Here is a 24175-nt window from a genome sequence, read left to right as displayed (position 1 = left end):
TGAGACGTTGAACAACATACATTTTAATTTGGCCGAAAGGTTGACTTTGGCTTTGGATTTCACAGACGGTTGCAGTTTAGGTGCATGCTGCTCCATGATAAACTTCAGTGTTTTAGGCAGTGGGTTCTTTGAATTAGGTACTGATGCATCAGCATGAGACATTGGTTATTTGTCAGCTATTGTTGATGAAAATATGCAATTTGTTGAATTCAAACAACACAACACTTGCTAAAATGATAGTTTTGTTTCAGATATTAAGAGCTTTTCTTGTCATTTATTAGGACAAATAACCTGTTGCAATATAACATCTCATGACAGATCTTGAAGATTTTGACTTTTACCACACAATGATTTATTGTGTTGAAATTTGTTGCATAATGACAGGGACAGTTTTCTTAGCTGATCTCTTAAATGACAATTTACTTGTTGCAAAACATTTGCTGAACATTCAGTTGTTGGTTGATATTTTAGATTTGTCTTAAATAACAAGACAAAGAGGTAAATTTTCCTTGGCATTTCACACTCAAAATCATCAAGGTTGGCTTACATTCTGACCTTCATTCCTAGTACACCCATCATTATACCTGGTAGTCTTGTTTGACATGGCTCAAGTGCCTTGTTTAAGCGATAGAAATCAGGGGTCTGTGATAAAGCAGTTTCAGGTGCCAATCGATGAAGCCTCAATTAAAAAGTATTATCCAATGACACTACATTATCAAACTGTTATGTGTTGATTGTTTCAGATTCAATGTGCCAAAGAAATAAGACCATATCGGATCTTGACAAAATGCCGTCTCCTGTATTTGGTTTTATTGGTTACAGAATGCTTCGAGAGAGATTGCTTGCAGAGTTCTAGATAAGGTTCAAAATATTTAAACAGAATGCCAATTCAATACTGCTCAGGAACAGGCCCACCATGCCTGCGCTGATTCTAATCCTTATTTAGACTCGCTATTTTTGCCCATGTGTGGTTTCTATACCTCTGTTCTTCTCCTGTTCAGGTGTCTATCAAGATAAGCCTCAGACGGTACTATTGTGCCTGTATTAGCACCTCCACTGGCAGTGCGTTCCAGGCACCCACCACCCTCTGTTTGAACAACATTCATCCTCTCACCTTTAACCTGTGCCCTATCAACAGCTAGAGATACTACAAGTCCTGCTTCCCCTGATAATCTGGTATGGCACTTATTTCATCTATCTTTGTAGAATGAAAAGCTGTACGATGCATAGAAGAATGAGGCTTATCAAAATTTGAATATTTCTGCTCCAAATTTTGTTTTTAATCAACTGATCTACATGTCTTACAAGTTCAGATAAGATATTTAGGGTATCATAAATTATTCCAAGCGTACCTCAGCAAAGGCAAGAGTTCTAGTTCAACTTTCATGGGTTTTCAAAGTTGACAAATATTCACTTTGGGATCTTCCACAATTTTAAAAAATTGTTATTAACTCTCCACGTACATTGGTGTTGGCACTGTTAGCAATGACACAATCTAGTCACATTTTCTTGTAATAACCACTGCAACTCCTCCCATGCCATAAGTTGCTCAGGCACAAATTGCACTATGACAAACTCAAGCTAAAACTAAATAGCTGGCCAAATTAGGTCAATTTACTATCCTCTGACGCACTTCATTACCACTGCCAGATTCAGCTGCTATGCACCTCCAGGAACTGTGCCAAGTTTTTTTTAAAAGCTATACCACTTGGAAAAATACAACTTCATGCCAAGCAATATTGACACATCCTACATGTTTTTCTTTCCTGCTCCTAAGCAGTATTTTCAAAGGAGAATCTAGCATATTGGATCATATTCTTCACTTGTTCTTTGTAGGTGGTCAGAAGGCCTTCTTACCCATTTTCAGTACTGGGAGCGTGTTAAATCATGTGGAACACAAAGTCCTAAATTATGATTTGTCATTATGTTAGTTGGTATCAACTGTTTCAGGGTGGCACAGTGGTCCCCCTTGATTAGGGAATTACTGAGGTTCTCTCGTCCTGATAGCTTCCAGCAAATTATAGGTATGTAGATGTTGATTGAGGGTAGGATGGCTTTGGTTGTGATGATTAGTAGAAATAGCTTTCTCGTGCTAATGCTACTGGGTGAGTGTAAAACTTATCTGAAATGAAACCTAGTGGCCGTAACAGTGGGAATTAATCTGACAAATTCCATAAAAGGCTTAAACATTAAGTCATCTTCAGTGAATTGTGACAAATGCTTAGGTTGTTAAAAGGCAATTAAGAATCGTACTATTCAATTGCCAGGCAATGGCCATCTCCAGCAGAAGTCCAATCTAACTCCTATTGACAGTGACATTAAAATCGTGAAATGATTTGGTAATGGCAAAAAACACTACATAACTCTCTCTGAAGGGTCTAGGCCCGAAATGTCAGCTTTTGTGCTCCCGAGATGCTGCTTGGCCTGCTGTGTTCATCCAGCTCCACACTTTGCTATCTTATAAATGCAAGTTGTTGGTCACTGAGCAAGAAACTAAACTGCACCACCCACTTAAATGCAACGGCCAGCAAAGAAAGTCAAAAGCTGAATTCTTGGAGGTAAACCGGCTCACTTCCAGACTTGTGCCCCTTTCTGACCAGCAGGGTTACAGAACGTATCCAGAAATACCTTGTTTTTGTCTGGATGAGGTAGCTGCTTCAATAAGGTCAACACCATCCATTGCAAAACAAATTGCTGTCAGCGCTTCACATGCTCCTATTAAATGATTTACACTGTCCATCACTTGTGCGCCAGGAGTGCAATTTCTACTATCTACAAGATGGGTTTTTGCAACATGCCAAGGTTCCTTTGGCAATACATCCCAAGCCCACAACCGTCACCTACTGGAAAGACAAAAGACAGGATGGAAACGCTGTTATCTTTAAGTTTCCTTCCAAGTCACATCCATCCCAAACTGGACATGGATTATCATACTGTCATCATTGCTGGATTAAAATCCTGACGTAACAGCATTCTAAGAGCATATGGGACCAAATTTCTTCCCCAGAGTGATTTATCATTTATTTCAATCAATCAATCAATCATTCAGAAAAAATGTACATCAGGAGTTTCAAGAAATGGACTTATTGTAAAAATATGGAAACCACAACCGTTTATACAAAAAAATTAATTTTACAAATTAGTAGTCACTGTACATGAAATTACATATTTTGCATTATTTGCAAAACCTCCAAAATTATGCAAAATATTTTTCCAGCTTCTTTAATACAATTCTCAAATTCAATGCAGATAACCAGCTGCAACACTAGCCTTTCCTAGGTGACTAATAGATTATCTATAAAATGAATCTCCTTGTACCTGACCCAAAATAAACTAATGACCTTTTTCTTTTGGTTAGATAGTTTAAGTTCTGCATATCCAATGTACAAATGTAGGAAACCTGAGTAGAGCCATTACAAGGTAAGATTCAAACTTTCTTGCCTTATAATTATCAACAGTAAAAAGATTGATCAAAATGAAAGACCAGTTTCATTAAATGAGCATCTAGCACCTGGAAGGTGTCTCAATTCATGACCCAGCCATAGAAGTTCATTCAGAAAATTTTCCATTGGTTAACCAGAGTTACTTTAAGATAGCTCTTGGTACTTCAGCCTATCAAAAATATTTGCTGCAACCCTACAAGTAAGCTATATAAATAATATATACACATATATTTACATAAACTTTATAATACATGGTATATTAGAAAAGGCCAGTGATCGAATCCTTCACCAGTATATTGCTGCTAAAGGACTGCATTTTTAATTACCTTCCAAAAACACTACTTGTACATCTCTCCCACACTTATGTCACTCAGGAGTCTTTCACAATGCCTTAACCTTGGCAGCAAAAAAATGATAGCTCTGCGACAGGAAACAGCTGCCCGAGCCACTTATAAAGCTGGTAAATTACCTTGCAGTATTTAAACTCCAGCTTTTAAATGTTATCAAACAGTTTCATGCCTCCACTAAAAGGATAGCACTAATTCTTGGAACAGTCAACACAAAAGACAATGACATATGGGAACTCTTGGTTTTACAGGCTGCAGATGTGACTACCATTGCAAGGGATTAATGATTGTATTGCATGTTAAACTATTTCCTGATAGTTGCTTAGCAACTGTTCAGCGTTTCCAAGTTTTGTTCAGAAGACATTGGCCTCTGAGGAACACTTAGATTTATCAAAAAAAAGAGATGAGAATAACTCCAGTGTAGGGTGCAACCCAATACTTTCAAGGACCTGACTATATTAGGGCTGATGTGAACTTGTAACAATTTTCGTAGCCCATTTCTCAACATAGCAAACGAACTGTTTCATGTGGCAGATAAATATTAACTAACTTGAGATGAAAGGCATCATAAAACAATGGACAGTGTTGTGCTTGTGGGAGTGATCCTTAATTGCAAATAAAACACTCCCATTTTATGGAAACACCTTTGGTTTGAAGCTACAATAACACAAATGTACTCATGTTATTGTTAAATAATTTCTTGCTGGCACTGGATTGTTTGTAGGAGTACTCAATGTTTTCAACAAAAAGAAGAAAGAAAAGCTCTTGTTTAAAAATTAGGCAACATGCAACCAGAAGGGAAAATGCATCACTGCGCTGAATCGAAGTAATAAATCAATACTTCACGCCTCCACCAGGTTAGCAGTAACTATATTAAAAAGGGTTCCATTGCCAGGTGTCAATTTTGGCAAAACAAAATCAAAAGGAAGATGCCTCCTTAACCGTTCCTCCCTGCGGAACGTACGTCTCCCCACCATATCAGACCAGTCCATAGTGAAATCATTTGGCTTCTGCCAGTCACATTCTCACTGTTAGGAAATTACAAAGAAACAAAGTGGCTATGAAGGGACAGCAAACACATCAATCCTCAGTGTCTGGCTGAACTCCGAGCATAGCATGAAGTTCCTCTGCTGTGTATCCCAGCAGATTGTGAAGGTCGCAGACGAAGCGGTAGACATATCTCTTGCCACATGTCTTGTGGATAATGTTCTTGTCATAGTAATAACGTAGGCCCCTGCTCAATTTCTCATAGTTCATTTTGGGTTTGTTCTTCCGTTTGCCCCATCGCCGAGCAACCTGCGACCCAGCAAGAAAGCAGAAAAAGATGTTGACACATTCAGCAGCAAAACTGCAGATCATTTACTAAAAACAATGTGCTGATAAATACAGTAACTGGATAAAGACTCAAAATTGATATCAGATTGACATTAGATCATTTTGACTATGCATAGTTACTTTACATTCCCTGCTTAGTGTACAGTACTATTTTCTTCCAAGCCTCTCTGCATGAACCACCATTCCGGGGCTGAGTATGAGCAGTAGCTCGTGAACAATTTTCAGGCCCATGTCAGTCAAGCTTCTCTTCTCTGTTGCTGCCTTTCCAAGATGACTTAGCTAGGATCATAACTGTTGGTGCCAGGCATTACTGCATTTAAGAATGAGGATACAAACCTTCTACCCAAGGGGTACAAATATGAATCCTGGTGTAGGTGCACATCACTGTCATTTACACTGTGACTCAAGAGATTCTAGTGACTTTTACTTTCTCTGAAAAAAGTTAGGGGACTGTCTGCCAAATGTCAAGTATTTTGCTTTAAGTATTTAAAACATGACTGAACCCACTCCCAACCCACAGGCTGATAATTTAGGAGATTCTTACCTCATCAGGGTCAGTCAGTTTAAACTCCCATCCATCGCCAGTCCAACTGATAAACGTCTGACAGGATTTATCTGTCAGTAATTCCAAGAGGAACTGCCAAAGTTGAATGGGTCCACTTCCTGCACAAATGAGTGTTAAGAAGGATGCAAATTAAAAATGGAAACACATTTTGGTGATTGAAGCTTTTTTTAAAATCAGGATCTTGAAAACTGATTATTTTGCCAAAGTTGTAGAGCGTTCAATTCTGATTATCAGGCATAAAAAATAATACTGCAAATACTCTCATGTTCTGTAAACTAATGGGAAGTCAAGTGGTTTCTCAACCACTGACATTTTATTCTGAAGTAACATAGCTTGAAAGTAGTATTTTTATGAGAAATTGTCACCCATTCACAGAAATCAAAACAAGTAAAATGGCTGATCTTGAGCTGGGATTTTTTTACTAATAATAATCTGTTGAAAAATACTGCCTTAGCGTCTAGTTAATGAGTCAGCAGTCTTAACCTAATTTGCAGATTTTTAAACGTGTTAAAAACAGGGCTTTCTTTTTGCCAGCTGGAATATCTGATTGTGAGCCAGTCATGAGCTCTGCAGGAAGAGTGTGGCTGTCTCGGTGCGAAGAAGGGACGCTACTACGTGTGACAGTTCTTCAGAAATCCCCACCATCATGTACTGTGGAACTGGTCAAAGGACTAGCAATTTTTTTTTAAAAACTTCAGTCCCCTCTCGTCAATTCCTACCAACGCTTGCTGTGTACGGTCCATGGGAAGAGGAAGCCCTCCACTTCTTTCAAGAAGATTATCCAATCTTTTTGTATGAGCTTGAATTATTATTGTTAACTATTCAGAAATGTAACACAGCTGTGTCAGATTCTCTACCCACCTGAAGTCTCTCAACATATGCTGGCCAACAAGCCTCACTGCACAGTAACAAGAGGTGGAGGTAGAATGCTTTGATTGTTTAAAAGAATCCTCCCAGAGTAGCCAAGATCACCTTTTAAGATCTGCACTGAGATCAGCAGATATTGACACGGTTTCTTTTCACGAAGGGCAGGATATTTTCCTCAACTTAAGGTAGATAAGAGATTGCCTTAAGCAATGTAACCCGATATCATTCAACCCAAGATTTATTTTATGCAGTTGCTTGGCTTTTGAAGAATGGTTGTGATTTGACGTACCTGTACAGGTACTGTTTTCCTTTTTCAATTGGGAAAAAAAAATCAAAGATCCTTAGCCAGCACAATCAAAATCCACAACCACTTCCATCTACAAGGACAAGAGTAGCAGGCACATGGGAATACCATGATATGCAAGTTCCCCTCCACACCACTCAACATCCTCATTTGGAAATATATTGCGTTCAGTTCCACTGGGTCAAAATCATTAATTGCCTTCCGAAAGCTATTGAGGGTGTGCCAAACAGAGTGTTCAGGAAGGAAGCTCACCACCGCATTCTTAGGGACAATAAATGCTGCCCCAGCCACTGCAGCCCACAACCCATGAGTGAATAAAAAAAAACAAGGAATTCCTTACCTGTGAATCCAGCCAGCACTGCTGCTGGGATGACCGGTTTTCCTTGCTCCAATGGCTCTTTTCTCTCTTGGATGTAATCTTTAAAGGAGATATTTGGTTTGTTCGGACAGAGAGGCTGGCTATACTCATCATCAAAGCTATCCTGAGAAGGAACACGCTGCATGTCACACAGAGATGACTGACTGTTCCAAGATTTCAGCAATGCCCCTGCACTATCGAAGCTATCCACGCTTTCAACAGATCCTGGCTTCCTGCTTTCAACTGACAAAAAAAAGAAATGAAAGGAAGAACAAGTTTGAAAATACACGTTAAAAAGAAATTATGAAAAACTCTTGTTCCCAACTCCCTTCAAGTAATTCTTTAGCTTATTTGATATCGTTCTTTATTTCAATTCTACTGGGCGACACGGTGGCTCAGTGGTTAGCACTGCAGCCTCACAGCGCTAGGGACCCGGGCTCGATTCCAGCCTCAGGCAACTGTCTGTGTGGAGTTTGCACATTCTCCCAGTGTCTGCATGGGCTTCCTCCGGGTGCTCCGGTTTCCTCCCACAGTCAAAAGATGTGCGGGCTAGGTAGATTGGCTATGTTAAGTTGCCCGTAGTGTTCAGGGGTGTGTGAGCGTGATGGGTCTGGGTGGGATGCTGCAAGGGGCAGTGTGGGCTTGATGGGCCAAAAGGCCTGTTTCCACACTGTAGAGAATCTATATCTTTTGCTTCTTAGTTCCATCTTGCCTGTGAAACTATGGGCAAAATTACAACACACAAGCTCATTTATCTGGCATGAAAAATCGACTCCCATATATAACAAAGCCAACAGTTCACACTCTCCACCAATACTAAATAACACACACATACGCGTTTGAGCTCACAAAGTTCCCCTTGAACACTTACCCGGGTCGATTATGCCAACATGCAGACCGTTTGCATTCATTCGCTTTTGCTGCATGGGGTAGTAGCTCATGTCCACCTTATTCAGATGTGGGTTAGAAAGAGTTGGAAAGCCTTGGTTCAAATTGAGAAAATCTTGGTTACTCGAATCTGATGAGATCTGACAAAGCTCTGACAGGAAACTTCCAGTAAGATCAGAAAGCTGGTGTCCACATTGGGACTGATTGGAGCAGAATGCTGTAATATATTTCAAAACAAAAACATCAAAATCAACTGGATTGTCATTCAAACTGCCACTTCCATTTGGTCTGAATGGGACAGAGTTGTCAAGAACCAAACCTTTAACAATCACGCCAAATTTTAAACAGCAGTTGCAACTGGAGTCAGTATTATCTGGAATTATTTGATGCTCAATCATGGCTAACACCAATTGGCTTCTGTTTATCTCACATCAGATGCAGTTTTCATACCCACCAGCTCCATTCTTCTTGAGAGTGGCTGATTTGACTTTGCTGATGTACAATGAACTACTGCCTAAAAAAACTTTAACTCTGTATGCGCTATGCCCATCAAATGTAGGAGTCAGAGACAAACCAGAAAACTCTGAAATTTCTCAAGGATAATGTGAAAAAACTGCTGGGCTTAAAATTTCTCAGTAATTGAGCAAAAATTATGTTAAAACATCATGTTTTTATTGGCTCAAGGATACCAATTTAAACCAAACCTAAACAAATCAGTCTAATCTGCATTCATCTTGGAGTCTTTCCTGTTCTGACATGTCTCCAAACATTGACAAACAAATCTAATCTAACTAAATGTTTTGAGAAGGGTCGGCTGTAACTCAGAACACAGAACCCAATATGCAAAAAAAAAGTAATTACTATGCGTAATGTTATTTAGCCTGACTCTGCTGAAAGTAGAACCAACAGCTAGAAAAATTCCTTACGCCACAGCTATTAGATTCTTATTGATTTCAGAGTGTGCCTATTGAGAGCTGGGCTGGAATTATATGGAGGTGAGTCAGAGGTCTTTGACAGCAGCTCGACAGTAAGCAGCAGACCCTTGATGCTAGTCTCTAGAAGACAATTGCTGAATTATGAACCAAATTAGTCAGGAGGGCATCGACTAAGGTGCTAGATCAGGAGCCTGGGGCGTAAATCTCGGCTGCCAAGAGATGCAGGCCATTCAAAAGCTCAGGATAATGGACCAATCCAGTACATAGGCAACAGATGGTGCGAGAGGGCTCTACGTCATTGAGTCCTACAGCACAAAAACAGACCGTTCAGTCCAACTCATCTGCACCAACGAGGTTTCCCAAACTAAGCTAGTCTCACCTGCTCCTCTGATGCCTGTTGTGTTCATCTAGCTCGACACCTTGTCATCCCTAATCTCATTTGCCTGTGTTTGGCCCATATCCCTCTAAACCTTTCCTATTCATGTACCTATCTTTAAAATGTAGTAGCTGTACCTCCATCAGGTGGCATGGTGGCGCAGTGGTTAGCACTGCAGCCTCACAGCGCCAGGGACCCGGGTTCGATTCCAGCCTCGGGCAATTGTCTGTGCAAGTTTGCACATTCTCTCAGTGTCTGCGTGGGTTTCCTCCCACAGTCCAAAGATGTGTAGACTAGGTGGATTGGCCATGCTAAATTGCCGGTAGTGTTCAGGGGTGTGTGGGCTATAGGGGGAAGGGGTCTGGGTGGGATGCTCCAAGAGGTGGTGTGGACTTGTTGGGCCGAAGGGCCTGGTTCCACACTGTAGGGAATCTAATCTAATCTAATCTAACACTTCCTCTGGCAGTTCATTCCACATCCAAACCATCCTCTGTGAGAAAGTTGCCCCTCAGGACCTTGCAAATATTTCTCTTCCCACCTAAAATGTGCTCCCACCCCAGGGAAAAGACCTTTGCTATTCATCTTAACTACGTCCCTCATGATTTTATAAATCTCTATAAAGGTCACCCCTTAACTTCCTACATTCCAGTGAAAAAAGTCCCAGGCTATCCAGCCTCTCCTTATAACTCAAATCCCCCAGTCCCAGCAACGTCCTGGTAAATCTTTTCTGAACCCTCTTCAATTTAATAAAATGCGCAGTGAGTTATCACTTTGTGGTGCTGGGCGGGTCCGTCAAACACTGACTGAGGAACCCCAGCCCAGGGAGACTGCCTGCTTGCCATTCCCCACGTAGGGGTTTTACTTGTCTGCTTAAAAAGTTTGCTGAGCCACCAATCCACAAATGGGGATGGCACTGCACCTCCCCAACCACCTGGACATGGGAAATTGGTTTTTACATTCATAGCAATCCTAGTATTATGAGAAGGCACACACAGAACATGGGTGACTTTTTAAAAGGGGCTGTTGGCTTGCTGAATGTTCCATGTTCATCCTGTTTTCATGAAGTGTCTGTAATGTCTCTTCTGAAATTTGTGACTCTAGGAAATTTGATGCCCCAAGGTCCCCCAAACATTCAGACTAATTTTCATCCAGACTCCCTGATCAAATTACCGCACGCACAAATCTGACTTTAACTGAAGGCTATATTGGGCTTTAGCTTCAATAGTGAGACTGGCAAACGAAGAAACCCATCCAGTAATTCTGGTCTTCAAATAAAATTGTATGGCAGTCCTTTGTTAATGGGATGTTTTGGTAGGGCTGCATGTAATATGAAAATGCAATCATCTGCGTATGAGAACTTTATACCAAAAATCTACCTAACCAGTTGCAGAGAAAAGAATCCCCAAAATGATGCATTATCAGCAAAAAGCACAAAAAGTTTTCAATAAGACAGCTGGAGTATCTTAGCAGACAATGCAATCAAAGGAGCTGAGACAAGGAGCTGCTCTCAGCAGCTGTGGGATTTTCTCCAGCAATTGTCACTGAAACCTATAATATGCTTGGAGGTTATTCAGCCCAACAGGACAATGTCAGAATATATTATAATCAGTGAACTTGAGACGTACCGAGGAAATTGTTATTATCCACCCAGCGGGAGCTTGTGTTGACGAGAGGGGAAGTTCCAAAATAGTTCAATTGCGGTGATTCCTGGCAATCTAAAATTCAGGATGATAAAGAAGAAACCAGATTAATTTTTTTTTAAAAATTGAAGGAGAAAAAGGTGGCATTACTTCAAATACCTAAAATGTAAAAAGGCTGACTAGTTCCAGGCCTCACTTTCATGGCTTCGACAGCTTCTAATTGAAGCATCTCTGATACAGAATCTGAGATCGGGAACTCCATACATTATAAATCACAGGCACAACCAATGTCTGCCAAATTCAAAATGCAGTACACAGTGGAACTGTGTATCATGTAATCATACCAAATGCTAAATCCAGAGCAAGACGATCGATATTAGACAAGCACTTTGGATTGACAATTATATCTAATATCAGAATCTTATACCGTTCTGCATCTCAGAGAAACACACAGTCAGGAGACAGTGGCTTATTTAGGCTTTTTTTTAAAAATTGAAAGCTTATCCATTGGATGAGGGGTGCAAGTATTTTAGACATCCATACTCAAAAGTGATTGGCCATATTCAGTTTAAGCATGGTTACAGGCAGGGACTGTCAGATGGGATTCAACTAAATTGCAATTCAGGGGATTATTCTTACTAAGCTACACTTAAAAAGGAGGATAAAGTGAATTATTTGTCTCACGTCTTACAAAGTATTTTCATTAAATACAGCTTAGAGTGATTAGATCTTAGAGCACTTTTGGTGCAGAGGTTGTGCCTATTCCTTTGGGCTAAACGATCTGGGTTGAAGTTCTGCCTGATTTGGTGGTGTGTCATATCATGCCTGAACAGGTTAATTAAAGTAACTAGTGATCAGGTCTCAACCTTATAGGAAAATCTTCTTTATTCAATGGGTCTATGCATTCCCAAACCAAACCATAGCTGTTGTCCTTAGTGTGCACATTAAAACTAGTTGCTTTCACTAGCAAGAGGGTGATTGCTATCAGAAGCAGAAAGTGTTATTGTGACATTCGAGGTCTTGCAGTAAAAAGGAGGAGATTGTTAAAGCTGTAATGAGGGGTTTTTAACTCTACATCAGCCTTGTGGCATAGGACTGGAGATTACTGAACAGGAATTCTTTTACCTCTAATGAATAAAAAAAGTCTAAACATTGAATACCTAAAAGACATGAAGTTTTCCCAGTAGCACAGCTTTCATACAAAATTACAGATACTCAAGATGTGATCACTGGGGTGCGTAACTAAGTTTGCTGATCCCTACCAAGATGATTTTCCACGTTTTAAAACTGGTCTCTGAGTTAGACTAGGGGGAAAAGAAACAAATAGGTGACGCTGATATCCAGTGATAATTACTGGATGAACAAATAATACTTGTTGCAAGCAATACAGGTCATACTGGTGAGGACAGATGTGATGGATTCTGCAGATGAACAGACAAGCCAACATTAAATGTGACGAATCACACCAGTGTCATTTGGTTGAGATACTGGTAGGCAATTAAAGGTCACAAAACAGCACATAGGCCACAAATGGCATTTGAGGTAATAGTTAGACAAGAAAGACTCAATAATTAATAAATCATAGAGACTAGCTGATGACACTATTCCCTTTAGCTAGGAGTGCCTCATCATTAATTAGGGCCACTTGTTTCACACTTTTAAAAGGAAATATTTCTAATGATTGTTATACCTTTCATTAGTTGGTCCAAATGCTCCCAAAGAATGTCTCCAATGAAATCAGGTGCCAGCTCCAGAAAACGTTCCTTCCCAAGATCACAGAGGACCCGACCAGTCATGTAGAATTTTTGGAAATTGACATTCTCCAGACTGAACTCATTCACAGCCCAGTGCAGCCACTGATTGACATGTTGCTCAGTCCAAACATGAGGGTCTTGAAAGAAATCAAAAACTGAGTTTAACGGCAAAATATGTATCAAAATTGCTGATACTTATTATACTGTTCCCAAAGATAAGTGTTTGGGTCGTTTATGCTCAATTCAAGGTTTGTGTGTAGTGGGAGTGACTGGATGAAGACATATAGGTTTTAAATATGTACCATGCATGCGGTTACCCTTACATGAAATCTTTATAATCGAAAAGAAATAGAAACGATCTTCATCTGAGATCATTCTTCACAATTCTCCTGAAGGTGGCCAGTCATACCACCATGCAGTATGGCCATTCAGGCCACAAAGTCTCCTCACGTAAAATAACAATCACTCAACTATTCATTACTCATTTGATGAGTATGACTGAACCCTGAACTCACCCAGCAACCAAACACTTTGCAGTGATATCACTATGCAATTACCAGGAATGGAATTTTAACGTTTATGGCTCATGGTGTGTATATCTTGAAGTCTGATGCCTTTTGCAGACATTGTTTGGTCTATACTGAATTTGGACAGCTTTGTCCAACAACAAATACTTTCCATTTACTGTAATCACAACCAGTCTCATTTTACTGAACAGTGGGCAAGAGTAAAAATTTCTTTGTGAGCAATTTTGGGTAAGAAAAGACAGGACGCAAACATAAATACGGTGACCGTTTTCAGGTCGGTTACCTTTTGGGATGCTGAGACGACATCTTTCCTTAGCAAAGCCACTAAAGCTTTCCTTCAGGGCCTGGCTCATGACTGCTTTGCTGCCAGGGGTTAGGAGTGGAACCTCATTAGTTCCAACATCTGCGGACAAGAGGAACAGCAAAGTGAGAAATAATCCTTCTGTCATGAGTACATTTTCCTTAAGAGTTTCCTCTTTAAGCCTGCCCACTAATAATTCTTCAAAGACAAACTTTGCAACTGTGGCAAGGTAAGTGGTGTTCCATGAATCTCCAGTGTCACGTTCCAATACCTCATTATTCAGCTTAACTGACATTTTGGATAGTTCAATTATACCTGAACTAAATCATCACAAATATTAATGCAGATGTTTAAAATGGCTGAATTCCACACGATGCAAATGGATTTTTAAAACCTTTCAAAATATCTTAATATTGAAAATTGAGCGTGTGAAAATATAGGGTACCGATGTTATCTCCGCACATTTATCTCTGCGCATTTGAGGGTGCTTTTGAGAGCCGAGCTGCATAAAACATTCCTTATTGCTCAGTAACCAAACACTAATAGCTTTTGTAAAATAGTTTTTGTACTGTTCTAAAGAGGCATATTTGACTCAAAACATTAACCTGATTTTATCTGCACGAACACTGCCAGAGCAGAGTATTTCCAGAATTTTCTTTCTTTTTCAGATTTCCAGAAATTCCAAGAAAGCAGTATAATCCTTGGAAGGCATTTTAACAGACAGATGGGAAGGAAATTCACAGAAACTCTAGTGAACATGTTTTGAGTTGTTAAAACAAATCGGATTGATGAAATATTAACCTAGCTGATGCCTTATGGCGACCTGCTGTTGCTCACGGAATGAGATAAAACTGCCTCATGAATACGATTTAAAATATGACTTAGGAAGCAGTCAAGAGACAAAACTGATGTTAAAGCAAACATTTTCATTGTAAATGACATTCTCCTGAAGCATGAGCTCACACCAGGGTCCAGCTCTATATATTTTGTTTACCCACCATTACCCAAGTGGTCATTTGTACTAAAGCCCCATCACATTCATAACCACTAGCCTGGAGCGAATTACATACAGGTTAGAGCCTGAATCTTGTGGATAAGACCATAAGGTGAATAAGCAGAAGTAGGCCAGTTCACTGAGCCTGCTCTGCCATTCCTCAACACTACTTTCCTGTCTTTTCTGCACAATCCTTGATTCTCTTACTGATTAACAATCTGCCTGTCTGTCTTGGCTTTGAATATACTCAATATCCCAGTCTCAACAGTCCTCTGCAATTAAAAATTTCACAGATTCACAAACCCCTGAGAAGAAATTCTTCCTCAGCTCCATCTTAAATGTGCAATCCTTTATTCGGAGATTATGCTCTCTAGTCCTAGACTCTTTCACAAGTGGAAACAACCTCTCCACATCCAGTCTATCAAGCACCCTAAGAATCCTTTATGTTCCAATAAGGTAAATGTCAGACAAGGTGATGCAGTCATCTTACTAAGCCAGCAGGGAGTTTCTGCTTTAGTATCTTCAAAAGCAGATGGAATCCAAAATCTCACTGTTGCGTGCCTAATTCTAGCAATAACAAATTTTATATTTAAGCATGGAAGTATCCCAGTTAATTAAGCATTTACCAAATAAAAAGGAGGACATGCCAGTTGGAACCTCCTGCACGCTCTGTTCTTCGTCTATATGTGACAACAATCCATTGAGTCCAGTAGCTTCATGTAAATCAAACGCTGCCTGGCGCTGAAAAGAAAAATAAACAAGGTTGCGTAAAAATTAGCAATGATTATGGTGATAACCAGATAATTCTTAAACCCCAGGAGTGGATGGTTTTGATAATTCACAAATTGTACACAGTTAGTGCTGTTTTTAAAGCAGGGAATTAGGGGCGGGATCACATGACATCTTGATTTGAACATAGATCACCTTTCCTTCAAATGTTAATAGGGTCAAAATTCTAGGATTAAGGGAATTGTTGGAATGCAACATTATTCCACTATGAAAAACAACTATCACAAGTACTGTTTCTCATTTGGGAGTGGAGAGATAGACATAAACAAATGGACATAAACGCAGAACATTGAACATGGAACATTACAGCGCAGCACAGGCCCTTCAACCCTCAATGTTGCGCCTACCTGTGAAACCAATCTGAAGCCCATCTAACCGACACTATTCCATTATCATCTATATGTTTATCCAATGACCATTTAAATGCCCCTAAAGTTGGTGAGCGTACTACTGCTGCAGACAGGACATTCCACGCCCTTACTACTCTGAGTAAAGAACTTACCTCTGACTTCTGTCCTATATTTATCACCCCTCAATTTAAAGCTATGTTCCCTCGTGCTAGCCATAACCATTCGAGGAAAAAGACTCTCATTGTCCACCCTATCTAATCCTCTGATCATCTGCTCTGTCTCTATTAAGTCGCCTCTTATCCTTCTTCTCTCTAATGAAAACAGCCTCAAGTCCTTCAGCCATTCCTCATAAGACCTTCCCTCCATACCAGGCAACATCCTGGTAAATCTCCTCTGCACCCTTTCCAATGCTTCCACATTCTTCCTATAATGCAGCGACCAGAACTGTACGCAATACTCCTCCCTAACGTAGTCTTATTCTTGCAGTCGTAACCCAAAATCAAATAGAAATAAACATTCCCGATGTCAGAAGTTTGAGGGGAAAGTGAACGGTTCATCAGGTTCTTTTGTCCACAGAAAACCTCATTTTGAACCTAGGTTATTCACAATTTAATTCAGTTGAGTAGAACATAACTATGCAAATAATACAGTGTGACCATGCTGAAATTCATTAGCCTTAGGATACTCATACAACACCTTTTGGTGTTGAAAAACAATTGTAGGATGTATGGCAAGAAGAATGCACTGCTCATTCATTCCACTTACTATATCCAATCTAATTTGACTGGTTTCATAGTATTTCTAGCACTTAAGGAAATCTATAAAAGCACAGTAGAGTTGCCAAACTTGTAACTTTCAACTCTATCCAAATGTTTAGCTCAGTCAACAAAAAGCATTTGGCAACTCACCATTGGTGACATTTTATCATGGTCTCTCAAAAGAACACCATCTCCTTTCCTCAAATAGCCAAGATTAAGGCTAAGTTTTGATACAATACCACCTGCTCTAAGATCTGTTTTTGTGCTGCATGAGCTTATTTTACACACAGAATTTAAACAGACATTGTAGTTGAAATCTCTGCTCCATTATTCAGAGCTAGATTTGAACCTGGTCCCTTAACTGAAATGAAGATAACATGGAAGTAGACATTGACAACACAAAAAGTTGGACATGATTAAGCAGCAACCACACATGTAAACAAGTTCACTGAAATGAACATTCTGATGTGTTTTTGTATATAAGTAACATTTCCTTAGTTTGGTTGCGTTTGTCAACAATGTAAGAGAATGGGTGATTTTGTTTTAGAATGGACCTATATAAAGAATCATTTGTTATCTCTAAGTTTGCCAACTCCATTAATGAAACACCTTAGGTAAACTGGAAAGTCAAGTACAGTGCGTGTTAAACATTTATACACTCACTCATCCAGCAATGCTGGTTGATTATAATTGGGAGGAGGATTTTTTTTCATTGAGAATGTGTACATATTGTGGAATGATCTCCATTCCAACATTGCATGGTTTTTCAAGGCATAATGAGATATAGAATGGTAATAATCTCACACCATGAGCTGCAATGATCCTTAATTTAACTAATGGCCAAAGCAGGTTAACCACTATCTTCCAGTGAGAAATTGAATATTGACTTCAAATATTAAAATTCTGTAGAGCTATACATGAAGAAATGGGGAGCAGAGCTAGAGAGTTTTTTCAGTCAGCACAGGGATTGTGTGCTAAGTGACCTCCTTCTGTGCTTGTATGCACTTTATTCTATCTCCAATAAAAAGTGCTCATGAATCCAGATTATGCTTTAAATCACAACCTCAACAGAAGCTTAGAGGAAAGCATTTTCAATGATCAAATAATACAGGGACTTTCAGGGCAAACACTGGATACATTAATCTTTTCAAACCCACCAGGGGAGAGTGATGGAGCCACTGATCAGGAAGGCAAAGCACATCGATTGCTTGCATTACAAACAACACTCACACTTTTCTAGTCAAAAGAGGCAAAAAACTTTACAAATACTTCTACCAGCTTTGTAACAGGGCTGTAAAGTGTGCAAATTGAGAGAGAGATATTTTGGGCATTTTGTTTTAAAAAAGCTGAATTAACGATAAACTCTTATGCAAACATTTGCAGCACATTCCAAACTGCAAGTGGACCTGCTCACATTCCTTTCTGTAAACTGAGTTATGTCTACTTTCCCGTACCACTGGGGTCTACATTGCACATCTGCATTGGCCCTTGTATACACTTGCAAGCTGGTGCACACACACACACATACACACAAAGATATTCATCAGAACTTGAAAGGCCTTTTATTTATACACGTATCACAGAAGTAGTTTCAGTTTTGTCAAACTTTACCTTTAGTACTGCTCGGGTCTCCAAAGCCACAGGGGCTTCCTGGTCCCTCAAAAAATCACACATGTTGATCTGTGCAGAACAAACAGGAAAGTTAATTAAAAACTGACTGAAACAAACATTGCCCCTCACAAAAAAGGGCTCCGATTTTGTTTAGATCATATAAAGTTATGTTGAAATAGCGAAAAAGGTTTCCTGTATAGTACAATTCTTTGGTAATCAACACTCCAATTTCTTGGGAAGTCAAAGCCAACTTTTAATCACCATCTAGGCTGTCTAATGCATTTTTTTTCTTTGATTAGCTGTTTATCTTGGATTGCACCAGACACATTTCATTCCATTTACTACCTGGTGAACATACAATTAATTATGAATCAGAAGGCACCGGATTGCAGCAATACTTGTGAATATTGCATTCACATTAACAGCTGCCCAGGGCTATGACTCAGATGCACACAAGTTAGTTCACGGTGTCCAGTCAAAATAATATTTCAAAGCAAATGTACTCAACTTATCTAAGAATAAAATCGGGCTGTCATAAATATGCTCCCATTTAGCAGATGAATAGATCATCAAATCAATTGAACGTTTTGGGCTTAGTGCGGTATAAATTTAGTTTGACTTGATTGTTCGTTTTTCAGTTATTGGCTCATAAAAATGTGATTTCAAAGCTGGGAAAGACACACTTGTCATTGATTTTTCATGTGAAACCTTGCCCAGACTGTAACACAATCTTTAAAAGTAGAAAGTTTTCAAGAAACCTTTCCTCAATATGTGATCAAAGCTTTGGAATGAATACTTGACACCTTCTTTCCTTGCAGTTCCTCAAACTACTGCTCTTTATTTCTTCCAGTCTTCCTTCCCTACCACAACTGAGAGAGATATTTAAAACCCATCTCTAGCAATACTTAATATTGCTTCATTATTTAACTTGTTTAGCCACCTTACCCTCCAGTTCTAAATGCCATGCGACATTCTAAGGGCCAGGTAAGCTTCTCTATAATTAGAGAGATAATAGTATAACATTGAATGGCAGGCAACAGTATGAAAACTAATTTGCATTAAAAAAAAAGAATCGGTTATCTAAGCAATGAAAATTACAATTACTGAAGTATACAGAAACCGTGTCAGTATTTCACCAGCGTGAAGTTTTCACAAAATCTTGCAGTGCAGGAGGAGGTTATTTGTTCTCATCCTGGGAGAAAAGAAACTGTCCAGTCAGACCCATTTCCGTGCTTCACTCTCCCCACACCCACGTGAAATTTACTTCAAAACATACGTCCAATTCTTTTCTGAAAGTTACTTTCAATTATAAATTTGTTCCCACTATCTCTGTATAAGATGTTGATTAGGGTCACAGCTGGAGTATCATCTGCAGTTCTTGAATTTCCATTATAAGAGGGATGCAATTGCACTGGAGTGGGTGCAGAAGGGATTTATCAGGTTGTTGTCTGGGCTGGAGAGTTTCAGTTGAGAAGAGAGAGTGGAAAGACTGGGGTTGTTTTCCTTGGTGCAGAGGAAAATAAAGGGGGACATGATTGAAATGTATAAAATTATGTGGGGCTTAGACAGCATAGATCTGAAGAAACTTTTCCTCTCAGCAGAGGGATCAATGATTGGGAGCACAGATTCAAGGTAAGGGAGGGAGGTTTGGGGGGGGCGGTGGTGGGGATGAGAGAACAACTATTCTCATTCAGGGATGGTAGGAATCTGGAACTCACTTCTCATAAGGGTAGTAGAGGCAGAAACCCTCATAAGATTTAAGAAGTGTTGAGCCTGTTGGTCAAGCACTTGATATGGGATGAGAATTGTTAGGTGTGGTTTTTAACCAGGGCAGACTTGATGGGCTGAAAGGTTTTTTTCTGTAGGCCTCAATCACTATTTCAGGTGCTGCATTCCGATAGTAATGCGGGGGGGGCGCGCAGAAATCATGTCTTCCAAATATCAGAGATAATGGGAACTGCAGATGCTGGAGATTCCAAGTTAACAAAGCGTGGAGCTGGATGAACACAGCAGGCCAAGCAGCATCTCAGCAGCACAAACCGTCAGCTTTTGTGCTCCTGAGAGCTGCTTGGCCTGCTGTGTTCATCCAGCTCCACAATGTGTTCTCTTCCAAATATCCATTATTTTACTTATAATTCTCAGCACAGAAACATGCTGTTGTTATTTGGCCGAAGTACTTCATGTTAGCGTTTGTGTTCCACTGGAACATCTTCCACATTTATTTCATCTTTCAATTCACTGCTTCGCTTCAGTGCCTCTCCTCCTCTCAGCAGAAGTATTTTACGGTAATCAGCACTTCCTAAAAGCACAGTCATATAAAGGTGCATGCAGGCATTACACAACTGTTATGTGGAGGGCAGGAGTGGTCACCTCACTGTTATACATGTAACAGGATTTTACTGATTACTTTAGTTGACTGAAGCAAACATGAAAGATGCCAAATACTAAACCAGCCATCCTTTGAGAATGCATGCTTGGGGGAAGACAAACTGACATATTGTACATTTATGCTTTTAATGTTTAATTAAAAATTGGAAGGAAATATCAAGATTTCAGATCTGACATTTAACGTGTAATCTGTATTAAGGATGTACCCCATTAATTTTTAGATCTGTGGTATAAGCAATATAAAGTGATACCACCTTATCTCACCAGCCCTGCTCTTCAGACTCCATAATCAGCTTTTGAAGTGAATACATTATCTGATAACAAGTATGGCTGAGGTTAATCATGTTACTAATTAGATTTATATGGCTCCTACTCCACTGGCCAAAGTATCGCAAGCTCATTGCCAGTGACAAATTTAATAGATATGCCCACAATTCAAGCACCCGGTCAAGGTAACCTCTGTCAAACAATCACTCTGATTAATACCTAGTATAGCAGATTGTAGATGGAGGGAGGGTGCAAAAGTTTCTTAATTACTTATAAAGTCTACTTCTTTGATGACTTCAGAAGAAGGTTTCACAGCTTTACTCTTTAACAAACTTTACAGGACCCAGCACCCTTGACTCCTTTGATGGATTTATCAGATTAAAGTTTACAAAACAAAATAAACCTTCAAAAAAGATGTAAAATCAATCAAAAAAATTAGCTGCTGCATTAGTGACACTGGGGCATTTAATTCTCCAGCTAGGGCAAGCGTAGCACCTAACTGGTTTAAGTAATCCTTTCTTCTTGACTCAGCAAAGTGCTCATGGCTTAAAATAGACCTTTTTAAAAAATGGTAACATAGTACACAGAAAAATTGAAAACTTATTTTTTAGACCTGTTGTGACTCTGGATTTTGGGCAAGGTACTAAGGCAGCAACTGCTGTGTTCATCCAGCTCCACACTTTGTTATCTCAGATTCTCCAGCATCTGCAGTTTCCATTATCTCTAATACAGCAACAATCTTGTTGTAGCTGAGTGGTACTGCAGTGTCTTTGCCTTTCAAAGCAAAAGATTTACGACTCAGAGACCTGAGCTCATAACCTAGCCTTACGCTTCACTGCAACAAAACAAGTACTATGGTGTTGGAGATGCAATCTTTCAGCTGAGATACTAAAGTGCTCTCTCGGGTAAATGTAAAATTCTTATGGAACTATTTTTAAAAAAAGGGTGATCAGAGATAATGGGAACTGCAGATGCTGGAGAATCCAAGATAACAAAGCGTGAATCTGGATGAACACAGCAGGCCAAGCAGCATCTCAGGAGCACAAAAAAAAGGGTACCTCATTTGCCTTGGTTTACATGCACCTTTCAGCCATCACTGATTTAATTGTTTGTAGATGCCCATTACTTTAAATTCTCTTCAAAAAGTGCTTTGAGTATGTCCAAAGTACTTAAGAGAGTAAAGTACCTGGGGCACCCTGGGATGCTGAAGGAGGTTGTAAAAATGCAAATTAATTCTTTTGTTCACTTCACTTTTGCAATCCCTGCAAAACCTTTTCACAGGTCATCTAATTTAAGATGCAGACATTTTTCCTGTTGTCACACCTACTGATACTGATAACAAGTGTATAGATCAACCCACATATTACACAAAGACCATAAAGTCTCAAAACGATGTTACTTTGATCTCAGTTTAGATGTATTTTTATATAAATAAATAGAAATGAGGGAATTATAGGTTTGTCTTGTTGGTAGCACCCACTGCAAAGGTTGCAGGCAGTGGCATTTTCCGTGAAACAATGTGCAGTATTATAGCAAACTACAGGTCCACTCATCCAAAATCCACACATAAGCTCTGGACCTGAAAAGTTAACTGTGGCTTCTCTCCACAAATGCTGTCAGACCTGCTGAGCTTTTCCATTGATTTCCATCCTGAAGACATTGCTCACATTCCTGTCGCTTGAAACTTTCCACATTATTCTCCAACTCAACGGAATCGCTTTCTGAGCGGGAGGTTCAAAACCACACCGCTGTAGAGTCAACCCCAGCTGGGGTGGCCTCCTGGGGAAGATGGTACATCTCAGGCCTTGGGTGCCCTCGCAAGTCTTCGCTATTTGCATCTTTCGTCTTCATGCATTCTCAACTTGCTGGTTGTACTGAATGGAGGACAGCATCGTGACTTCTGTGACACCGCAGCAAGGCCCTAGATAACCTGGACTCGACTGTGTTCTATTGTAACAAGCGATGCTTTTAACAGCCGGCAGCACCACATACAAGCAGCACGGGGCTGGGCATATCAAAACTTTGTTTTAGGCCAGAATACAGAAAGACTGTAAAATACTAGTGAACAGGAACAAGCTAACCGTCTCCTTCATGTCAGAGAGAGAAAAGAACAAATCTTTTCACAATATTTGAAGCTTGGTCAGCCCCACAGTCACAGCTGCACAATCTCTAAGACCTAAATTGCGTACTTACAGTATAAATCCCTTCCTGCGTTATGTTTGCGTGTCGCGGGCTCGGGTCAGTTAAAATCCAGCAAAGCCTCACGATCAGTGAGTTCGATCCAATAAAATAGTGATTCACGAAGCGTCGTTTATGGCGGCGGAATTTCACTGTAAAGTTTCCCAGCGCCCCGCTCCTCTGTCCGATACGCCTGAGGTCAGACTCTTGGGCAATCTGCTGAATGAATATTGGGAGCCTCGCCTTTTACATCAATTCCCACAATCTCTCTCAACCCGCCACTTCCTCTTCATTGGACCTGCTCTGGGGGAGAGGAGGAGCCGAGAAGCGAACCATCACCAAACAAGGTTAACTCATCAGGCTGCTTTCCTTTCCTGCTGTCTTCGCAACCACCCCTTCCCCTCTACTCTTCCCCCGCCCCCGGCACAGTCACATGACCATTCACCGTTTTGTATCCAATAATGATAAACAAATTGCCGGCGAAACTGACAGACGTGCAGAGAAAGCGAAGTTATAGCTTTTGAGTCCGGTGACCCTTCGGACAATTGCCAGATGCTGCCGCTTCTCCAGCAATTTTAAATTTGTGTTTCAGATCTCTAGCACTCGCAGTTCTTTGTTTTACTTAAGTGATAAATACTGCTTCCTGTAGGACTGCATCAGCTGTCCGTTTCTAACGCCGCAGACAAATTGACATTTTTTGATAGAATTATAAGCTCTGCACATTTTGATTGACAGTGATATTTAAAATATATCTAATTATGCAACGCAGGACACCTTCCATGCCCAGGAGCCTCAGGAACTGTGGCATAGCAGCCTTTGACCCAGGTTTTGCAATGATGTGGAGGTGCTGGTGTTGGACTGGGATAGACAAGGTCAGAAATACATACAGCACTTCAGCTGTGGCCTAGTGTCTCTTCGATCATAACCTCCCTGCCCAGAGACAACTGGGTTCAGTGAATGAGAGATAATGGGAACTGCAGATGCTGGAGAATCTGAGATAACAAAGTGTGGAGCTGGATGAACACAGCAGGCCAAGCAGCATCTTAGCTCCTAAGATGCTGCTTGGCCTGCTGCGTTCATCCAACTCTACACTTTGTTATCTGGGGTTCAGGGAATTATATACCTCTTCAGTTCGCAGCCTTTCTTTGCAAAACTTGGTCAGAAATTAAATGACACTAGATTATAGTCCAGCAGGTTTAT

The 24175-nt window shown here is 40.1% G+C and overlaps 1 protein-coding gene across 1 annotated transcript; it reads right to left on the bottom strand.

Moving 5' to 3' along the window:
• Positions 1–338: 338 nt before the first annotated feature.
• Positions 339–23350, bottom strand: ets2 (v-ets avian erythroblastosis virus E26 oncogene homolog 2). Its single transcript, XM_048541077.2, has 10 exons — positions 22991–23350; positions 18143–18211; positions 15261–15375; positions 13623–13742; positions 12749–12949; positions 11044–11133; positions 8091–8324; positions 7202–7462; positions 5670–5788; positions 339–5086 (listed from the first exon to the last, which is right to left on the bottom strand). The coding sequence occupies exons 2-10, from the start codon at positions 18203–18205 to the stop codon at positions 4871–4873; spliced, it is 1419 nt and encodes a 472-aa protein (XP_048397034.1). The 5' UTR covers positions 18206–18211; positions 22991–23350; the 3' UTR covers positions 339–4870.
• Positions 23351–24175: the final 825 nt, after the last annotated feature.

This window comes from Stegostoma tigrinum, chromosome 12, assembly GCF_030684315.1.
Source record: "Stegostoma tigrinum isolate sSteTig4 chromosome 12, sSteTig4.hap1, whole genome shotgun sequence".
NCBI classification, from domain to species: Eukaryota; Metazoa; Chordata; class Chondrichthyes; order Orectolobiformes; family Stegostomatidae; genus Stegostoma; species Stegostoma tigrinum.
Note: the sequence above shows the minus strand (reverse complement) of the source record. Positions and strands in the feature narration are given on the sequence as shown.

What these genes read in the sequence shown, in the direction of transcription:
- ets2 (XM_048541077.2), bottom strand. Translation starts at nt 18,205, where the DNA reads ATGTGTGATTTTTTGAGGGACCAGGAAGCCCCTGTGGCTTTGGAGACC. An exon ending in GGATAATAACAATTTCCTCG is followed by an intron (nt 8,325 to 11,043) that starts GTACGTCTCAAG and finishes AATATATTACAG; the next exon opens with CATTCTGCTCCAATCAGTCC. An exon ending in AGTGCTGGCTGGATTCACAG is followed by an intron (nt 5,789 to 7,201) that starts GTAAGGAATTCC and finishes TCATTTGTGCAG; the next exon opens with GAAGTGGACCCATTCAACTT.